We start from the raw sequence: 9,012 nt of genomic DNA on the forward strand, positions 1-9,012 counted from the left end.
TTCTCCATTCAAGTAGATAGGAGCTGCACTGATATGACTGGAAATAGCCTCCTGAGAGCATTCCAAAGATGGCCGAAAGTGGACTGACTTGCTAGAAATACTTTGACCTCACCTTTTATTGTGTGAGGTCATCTCTTTTATACTGACTTGAATTCATCAACACAAAGATTGCAGAATGTCTTTTATATCATGCCTTGAATTGCTGACAACCACTATGTCAACATTGTGGTTGACGTTGTTGGGAGTCATGGGGATTTTGATGTATTGAATAAAGAACTTTATGAACTGTGCTTTATAGAAACGACACATGGCACTCAGGTTTTTCTGTCTCAAGAAATGAAACTACTCCCAACTCAGACAGACAGATACAAAGACAAATGCACACTGTATTACATTACAAGGGACAAATGGAAAAAATTGGATTAATTTAATAATAATCCAATTTTGTTTCACATTTCACATGTCATTCACCAAAAATTAACAAATCCTGGCATGGTATCTAAATCTTTAACATAACCTGTAAAACTGGACCTGTAACTGGGCACATTTATCTTTCTTTAGAAATAAAACATCAAGTTGTTACTTAATTAAAGGGATAGGTCCACTAAAACCTAAAATTCTGTAATCGTTTACACACTCTCATTCCAAACCTGCTGTTTTCCAATAGAAGTGAATGGTGACTGAGGCTAAAATTCTTCCTAACATCTAATTTTGTGTTCCACTGAAGAGGGAACATCATCTGGGTTTGGAAAAACATAAGGATGAGTAAATGATGACAGAATTTTCAGTTTTTAAGTGGACTGTCCCTTTGACGATGGGCAGGTGCCCCATGTGTTATGTAACAGATGCCAAAAGACAAATAAAGAAACATGATATGAAACTGATGATAAGAGATATGAAACTTCAACAGAAAATACCTGCTTCATCAATCTGGGATTTTATGGGATGCAAATGATAACATAACTTAAATCATGTTTATGGCATGAATATTCAATGAGTAGTAAGTTATAACCATTTAGCCTGCACATATAAATTAGACATAAAACATGAAGTAAACACATTTGTTTCCTAACCAAAGCAAGATGCAATATAAAGACACACACATCTAAAAGACCCCCTATTCACAACTTAAGATGTCAAATAGAATTGCAGAAGGCTCAATATAAATATTCCAAATGAACAAAGTAGATGCAAGAAGTGCACCAGTATTCCCATTACAAATTATTATCTGTCCATTCTTTTAGACAGTAGTAACAGTCTCTCTGCTGTTTGGCATTTGCTCCACACGAGTCTCTAAGCCAGCTCTTAAACTTCCACTCATCCATCTCAAAGACCAGGAAACGCCCCAGGAGGTCCCTCGCTCTCCTTATTCCAATATTTTCAAGTCGTCCACCCAGCACAGGGCCAATTCCAGGAAGTGTATATACAGATTTGTCTCCCATTGGCTCCGCACAGAAAATCTGATGCTTTTGTGAAGTTGTCATTGCAGCTTATTGTGAGCTTGCGGTGCTCCAGTAATGTCAGGAAACTGTCTCTAAAAGCAAAATAAGCAAGGTCTGTAGCTACTGGTACTAGAAATATTAACTATAATATGTATTGTATACAAGTATAATATTGTATTAAATGTGTGGTAAATATAGATACACCTATTCTAAAAACATGCAGCAAATACATGTAAAACCCTTACTACGGATGCCAATATCTGTGATCTAATTATTTACAATGCATCTTTCACAGCTTCCTAATCAGTTTTATCTTTTAAAATCTGCTACTGTAAAATTACGCAAGATTGTTCTTACCGAGTCCCCTCCATCCAGCACAATATACACCACACCTACAAAGATATTTCCTGCCTGTGTTGCTTTTTATTTCAACTGTGTTGATGTAATTATGACCCACCCACATCATCAGCTCATATACTGTATAACTTTCTACTGAAGTTCCCTACTGTACTACTTGATATTATGCTTTTTTCCTAGACTACACACTACATCCAACTAGTCTTTTTGCGTAAATACAGTGCAGCGGTAGCATGGAAACTATGGGTGTTCAGAAAATATTTAACCGCATGGGAGTTATTTAAAATGTATTTTAGAACTTTGTTCTTTCGAAGAAATAATCTACATATTGCATCTCTGTTTTTATCTTGTATATAAGTACATACATAAACACCAACAGTCTTGACCCCACCCATGGGTTTGACTTTACTTTGCTTAAGTGAGATCACATATACTATATAGTGTGCTGTTCAAAATGGTTCATAATGTTGACAAATTAGACATCTGTACAATTTGTCAACATTATCAACTCTTTTTGACTAGACTATATAGTAAATGTGAACTAATTTAAGCAAAGTGACATCAGTTCAGGGCGGGCATGCACAGGTTAACAGGTTAAGTATAAACAAAGCAACTGTATAGTATAGCTTATAGCAATCAAACCAGTGGTCAAAATGCCATGCTGAGGGTTCTTTAAATGAATAACTAGACATACATGAATAACATACTCTTCCCTGTTTTTTCTCTTTCTATAATTTGATTTAAAAAGCAGCAGTGTATTAGACTATTCATAAATATCAATCAATAGTCATTCAAGTTTAGCATTAAAAAGAGAGAAAGTGAACAGAGAGTTTAAGGTTATCTGTTCATTCCTTGTATTGCTGTGTAATAAATGAAACTCACAATGTGAATGGATGTCTCACTGGTTCCACACACGGTCTGATCACAGAATATTTGAGGTCAAAATCTTTTTTTAATCGGCTAATTTTACATCTATCTTCTGAAGTTGCATCAAATGTACAGGAAACATGTTTAAAAGCCATTATCTATATTTCATTACCAGAGAGAAATTGGTAAACTTTTTACAATCCAGCATTAAATAATTCAAGCCTTGCAATACGACGATCTAATTATGAAGGGAAACCAGAGGCCTGAATTGGCCTTAAAACCTTAAGAGTTATATTGGTAAGGACTATAATTAACAAGGAGAAGCAAATAAATCACTGTTAGTTTTTGATGTTTGGTTTCCTTATGCATTGCTCATCAGCACTAATTACCATGTTGCTATCAGACATTTATACTATTATATTGTATATTCTTATAATGTAGTGATTTTTGTTCATTTTTATAGCTTGTCTTCTATTTAATTTTTTAAAACAATGTTGTGGTTAAATATGAATTAGAATTGTTTTTAAAACACAAAATAAAATGGAAGATTACCAATAAAAAAAAAAAAAATGAACAAAAACACTAACAGTACCAATTCTTACATTTTTATTGCGCATTTTCCATTTTATTTTTTAAAACTATGTTGATGTAGATAATTGAGCTCGGGAATTAGGACTGCAAAATTCAATGACATTTGAACACCTGGTTGAAATACATGATATATACAGTACGTTTAGAATCTAGTATGTAAAGCCAAAAAGGGCAAAAAAAAAGTGCAGGGTTACAAGGTTAGGGGGGCATTCCAGATGTGTTGTTATTTTCCTGTGTCACAAAACCCTGAGCTACTCGTTCTTCCTTCACTAAATCACAGTGCATTAAATATGATGTACTCTGAAAACATTTGAAAATTGTACGTAATGCTATACATTTGCAGTTTTAAGAAAATGAACATGTCTTAGTTGTCTCCATTTTAATTAACTGAAAACATTCTATGTACTTTCAGTTGCATTCTAAGCAAACTCATACGGTAAAGCATATAGTCTTGATGTGCCACTATGTCAAATCTATGATTAGTCTTATAATCTTAAATCCGATATAGGGAAAGACTGCAGAGCAGAAGAAACAAAAAATCATTTTAGGCTGCTTGACAACTTCGTTGAGGTTGACATTTTAACTTTACACAGAATGCAAAGGTTTTGTATACCTGCAGCATAATTTCTTTTGAAAGCTAATAAATACAATACCGAAAAACCCTTCAAAAAGACCTTCTTCCATATCAGGGACAGTAGTAAAATTTGCACTTTGTAGCAAAAATAAAATCCACAAAATTAAATGGCTGAAAACAAAACAAAAGATGGACATTAGGCATGGGTAGGCATATAGTTGGTTCACAATCCCAATATTCAAACTAGAACAAAGATAAGTGTGGGGGTAATTCCATATTTGCATGAGTCCGGGTTCTTGAGTTCTCATGGGAGTGAAGCAGAAAACATAGAGAGCTTTTACAGCAGACATTATTTTTCACTACTGTCAAAGAGTCTCGTCATAACAATGTGTGTCTGAGTATCAAACAAGCATTCATTCCCTACAGAGAAGTCTGTGATGAGATGTTAGCAAGGGAGTCTTTTAGGGTTTTGTCTCCACTTTGAGCTTTGTTGTCGAGACTGTTTATTAATGTTCATGTTTTTTGCTAGTTTTGTCACTATGATGTACTTTCACTGATTTCCAGGCCATGCTGTTGTAGTTGAGCTCTGAGCAGTGCATTGTCGTTCTTCAGGTCTTCAATCTGTAGGACAACGGACGTTCAAAATATTACCATGTGCCACTCTATTACATCTGCTCATTAAACTGTTCTCACATAATTTCAGTAAAATACATTTCATAACTCCAATAACACTAATTCCACAAATCACTATATCAATATACTACTACTACTACTACAATATTAAAAATCTTTTAAGACTACTAAGAATTAGGTCAGTCGATTGATAAAAATAAAATAAAAAAAGTAATTGAATTACATGATATATTAATTCATAGAAAATAATCACATCAATATTTGCTCAGAACCCCCCCACCCCAACGAAGATAATTCAAAGACATTATAGTAGCAGACAAGTATAGTATTGAATATACATTACAAAAAGTGGCTTTACAGTAGAAGTCAATTTATTTGTTACCATATCGCAATGTGGACTTCAATGTGCAATTCATCTGCGCTATTTTTTTGTGTTGGTTTATGTACACATTAGGGGTGTAAAAAATATTGTATCTTATTGTATCATATAATATAACGCTCACTATACAATACCATATGTATCGTACAATACATAAACACACAGTGTAATTAAAATCAAACAGCACAACATTGAGAGCTGCAGAACAGTCTCCTCCCTGTATAGGCGGCGCTGAGCGCTCACAGGAAAACAGAGCAACACACTTAAAGTACATACAGTAGGCAAGATGATCGATGGCAAACACCAAGTAGATTATACTGTAGCGGTACAGCTTGTACAATTTGACAAACAATGGTGTCATGTCCTGGTGCTACAGTACATCATGTCGTTTTATTTACGCCGACACCACCGATTTGCACGGTGAATTTGTGATGCAGAAACAGCAGCAATAAGTTTAACAGCCACCTCTCCCAGCCGACACAGAGTGACATGCACAGCAAGACACTCATAAATTATGAGTCATAACTATAAAAAACAGCTTATTCAAAAAACCGACAATGTAAGAAATCCACGATTACACGACACTTTTAATTATCTGCTTTTGACTTCGAAATGTAAACAGCTTTGAGAACAACATGCGCACGTTATAAGCCAGTAATAACGCCGGGGAAGTATATATGCAAAGTGAAACGGGGAAGAGGGCAAAAAAAATTATGTGTGCCGATCGGTTTTTGCTCAAGATGCTAAATAATATTGGATTATGTACATATATCGTAAAACCATAAGTCAGGTTCCTCTCAAGTTTTTTTTCACCACTAAATAACACAAAGAAGTTCTTTTCTTGCTACAGTCACTTGAGCTTGTTCACAGGTGGCTTTCAGACAAGGCATGATTTTCTAGAAAGCTGCTTTGAAACTGTGTATTGTGAAAAGTGCTATACAAATATAAATGACTAGAGTGTAGACAAACTTACTTTCTCAAGAAAAAAAACATGAAAATTGTGAGTTCATATTAGTTTTTTCAACCATCAAACAAAAATGCAGTGCTGTTGTTTAAGTAACTTAGAGCTCTGCTTTTTGTTGCCCATGTCAGACACTTTCGTGGCATTTACAGGTGCATCTCAATAAATTAGAATGTCGTGGAAAAGTTCATTTATTTCAGTAATTCAACTCAAATTGTGAAACTCGTGTATTAAATAAATTCAATGCACACAGACTGAAGTAGTTTAAGTCTTTGGTTCTTTTAATTGTGATGATTTTGGCTCACATTTAACAAAAACCCACCAATTCACTATCTCAAAAAATTAGAATATGGTGACATGCCAATCAGCTAATCAACTCAAAACACCTGCAAAGGTTTCCTGAGCCTTCAAAATGGTCTCTCAGTTTGGTTCACTAGGCTACACAGTCATGGGGAAGACTGCTGATCTGACAGTTGTCCAGAAGACAATCATTGACACCCTTCACAAGGAGGGTAAGCCACAAACATTCATTGCCAAAGAAGCTGGCTGTTCACAGAGTGCTGTATCCAAGCATGTTAACAGAAAGTTGAGTGGAAGGAAAAAGTGTGGAAGAAAAAGATGCACAACCAACCGAGAGAACCGCAGCCTTATGATTGTCAAGCAAAATCGATTCAAGAATTTGGGTGAACTTCACAAGGAATGGACTGAGGCTGCGGTCAAGGCATCAAGAGCCACCACTCACAGACGTGTCAAGGAATTTGGCTACAGTTGTCGTATTCCTCTTGTCAAGCCACTCCTGAACCACAGACAACATCAGAGGTGTCTTACCTGGGCTAAGGAGAAGAAGAACTGGACTGTTGCCCAGTGTTCCAAAGTCCTCTTTTCAGATGAGAGCAAGTTTTGTATTTCATTTGGAAACCAAGGTCCTAGAGTCTGGAGGAAGGGTGGAGAAGCTCATAGCCCAAGTTGCTTGAAGTCCAGTGTTAAGTTTCCACAGTCTGTGATGATTTGGGGTGCAATGTCATCTGCTGGTGTTGGTCCATTGTGTTTTTTGAAAACCAAAGTCACTGCACCCGTTTACCAAGAAATTTTGGAGCACTTCAGGCTTCCTTCTGCTGACCAGCTTTTTAAAGATGCTGATTTCATTTTCCAGCAGGATTTGGCACCTGCCCACACTGCCAAAAGCACCAAAAGTTGGTTAAATGACCATGGTGTTGGTGTGCTTGACTGGCTAGCAAACTCACCAGACCTGAACCCCATAGAGAATCTATGGGGTATTGTCAAGAGGAAAATGAGAAACAAGAGACCAAAAAATGCAGATGAGCTGAAGGCCACTGTCAAAGAAACCTGGGCTTCCATACCACCTCAGCAGTGCCACAAACTGATCACCTCCATGCCACGCCGAATTGAGGCAGTAATTAAAGCAAAAGGAGCCCCTACCAAGTATTGAGTACATATACAGTAAATGAACATACTTTCCAGAAGGCCAACAATTCACTAAAAATGTTTTTTTTTATTGGTCTTATGATGTATTCTAATTTTTTGAGATAGTGAATTGGTGGGTTTTTGTTAAATGTGAGCCAAAATCATCACAATTAAAAGAACCAAAGACTTAAACTACTTCAGTCTGTGTGCATTGAATTTATTTAATACACGAGTTTCACAATTTGAGTTGAATTACTGAAATAAATGAACTTTTCCACGACATTCTAATTTATTGAGATGCACCTGTATGATTTAAAAGATGTTGAATTCTTGAATACATTTGAGTGAAACATTTTTGGGTACTCGTATAGTATCGTGAGGCTATGCATCATATCATGAAATCTGTGTATCATTACATGCCTAGTACACATGGATCAGGGCATCTTTGGTCTTTGCGTTGAGTCTCTGTGTTTTTTTTTTTTTTTCCAGCGTCTCGCTCTATGAATGCCATGTTTTAAGGGTGCTTTCACACTAGCACTTTTGGTGCGCACCCAGGGTCGAATGACGTTCGGTTTGTTTGGATAATGTGAACGCCGTTTTCCGAACTCCTTGCGCACCTGGGAACCACACCAGTCCACTTGTGAACTCTGGTACGGTTCGCTGCTGATATGAATGCAATCGTACCTAATCGCTTGTGATGATGTATAATTTGCGTCTTTGCAGACACGATCGCAATTATTATGGTATAATGCATTTCTCCTGCTTGCTTGTGTCCAAATACATTGCCTTCAGAGAGCAGGTCACATTCTTCTCATCTCTTGCAATGCATCCGCAGACTCACGGCAGACTAACGCTAATATTCATCATATCATTGAACATTCAATGCATCCGCGGGTGACAAACACAACTGTTGTTATGTGCATGGCAAGTTTTCGTGGTAAATCCAAAGAGACAACTTTTAATACTTCACTTAACACAGTGACGTCTTCTCAAGTTTTTAACTAGTTACAGTGGCAAACAGCTGCCGCTTGTACTCACATTGATGACATAATCAGACCGCGGTTCCAACCCAAATAATATGATGTGAACACAGACCAGCGCGGGCAGCGAAAGGGGTAGGAAACGAACTCCGGTTCGGTCCAAGCAATCAAAACAAGTGAAAGCACCCTAAGACGCTGTGTAAAGTTCAACTATTAAAAACGACTGTTTTGTGACCTCTCCATTCTGTTTCCTTCAGTTGCACTCAGTCCAACTATGATTTCTGTTACTTGAGAATCATGTTTTGTGAAAAAAAGGTCTCCAGCTGATGTACCTGTTGTCTTAGTAGCTCATTGTCCACCTGTATTCTCTCCACGTCCTTATAGCTCTCCTGAAGCCTCTGGTTAGTCTGTCGGAGTTCTCTGATGTAGTCACATGCTTTAGACAGGATGCCTCCTTTACTCTAGAGAAAAACAGGGAATTCATTAAGATTGACAGGTGGAAATAAGATATCCACAGATCAGTACATTAAAAGATTTGGTGTTATGGAAATTCTGTACCGCTCCTGTTTTGGTATTGTCCATATTGCAGTCTGGGATGATTTTCGACAGAGTGACAATCCAGTTGTTGATTTTGTCTCTTCTTCTCCTTTCAACTGCAGAAATACATGTAAAAAATAAACTGTTCATTCCGTACACTGAATTACTTAAAAGTAAATATGAAATCAAAATCGACCCATTTTACTTTCTTAATTCACACTCCTGGAAGTATTGTGCATTTATTGGTGCAAGTTTTTCTAAACAAA

General features: G+C 36.7%; 2 protein-coding genes across 3 annotated transcripts in view; both read right to left on the reverse strand.

Moving 5' to 3' along the window:
• Nucleotides 1-412: 412 nt before the first annotated feature.
• On the reverse strand, nucleotides 413-3,306 carry si:dkey-211g8.4 (barrier-to-autointegration factor). The gene is made up of 2 exons (XM_051670454.1): nucleotides 1,800-3,306; nucleotides 413-1,534 (listed from the first exon to the last, which is right to left on the reverse strand). Exon 2 carries the CDS (start codon nucleotides 1,482-1,484, stop codon nucleotides 1,215-1,217), a length of 270 nt encoding a protein of 89 aa, XP_051526414.1. The 5' UTR covers nucleotides 1,485-1,534; nucleotides 1,800-3,306; the 3' UTR covers nucleotides 413-1,214.
• A 315-nt stretch (nucleotides 3,307-3,621) lies between these two features.
• Nucleotides 3,622-9,012, reverse strand: part of usf2 (upstream transcription factor 2, c-fos interacting) — a 16,330-nt gene continuing 10,939 nt past the window's right edge. For both annotated transcript variants that reach the window (XM_051670449.1, XM_051670448.1), the window contains 3 exons: nucleotides 8,768-8,862; nucleotides 8,542-8,670; nucleotides 3,622-4,452 (listed from right to left, as the gene is read on the reverse strand). In XM_051670449.1, the coding sequence (XP_051526409.1) occupies nucleotides 4,369-4,452; nucleotides 8,542-8,670; nucleotides 8,768-8,862 (308 nt within the window). In that variant the 3' untranslated portion in view covers nucleotides 3,622-4,368. The remainder of the gene's footprint in view (nucleotides 4,453-8,541; nucleotides 8,671-8,767; nucleotides 8,863-9,012) is intronic.

The sequence above is a fragment of the Myxocyprinus asiaticus genome, chromosome 34 (genome assembly GCF_019703515.2).
Source record: "Myxocyprinus asiaticus isolate MX2 ecotype Aquarium Trade chromosome 34, UBuf_Myxa_2, whole genome shotgun sequence".
Taxonomy (NCBI): domain Eukaryota; kingdom Metazoa; phylum Chordata; class Actinopteri; order Cypriniformes; family Catostomidae; genus Myxocyprinus; species Myxocyprinus asiaticus.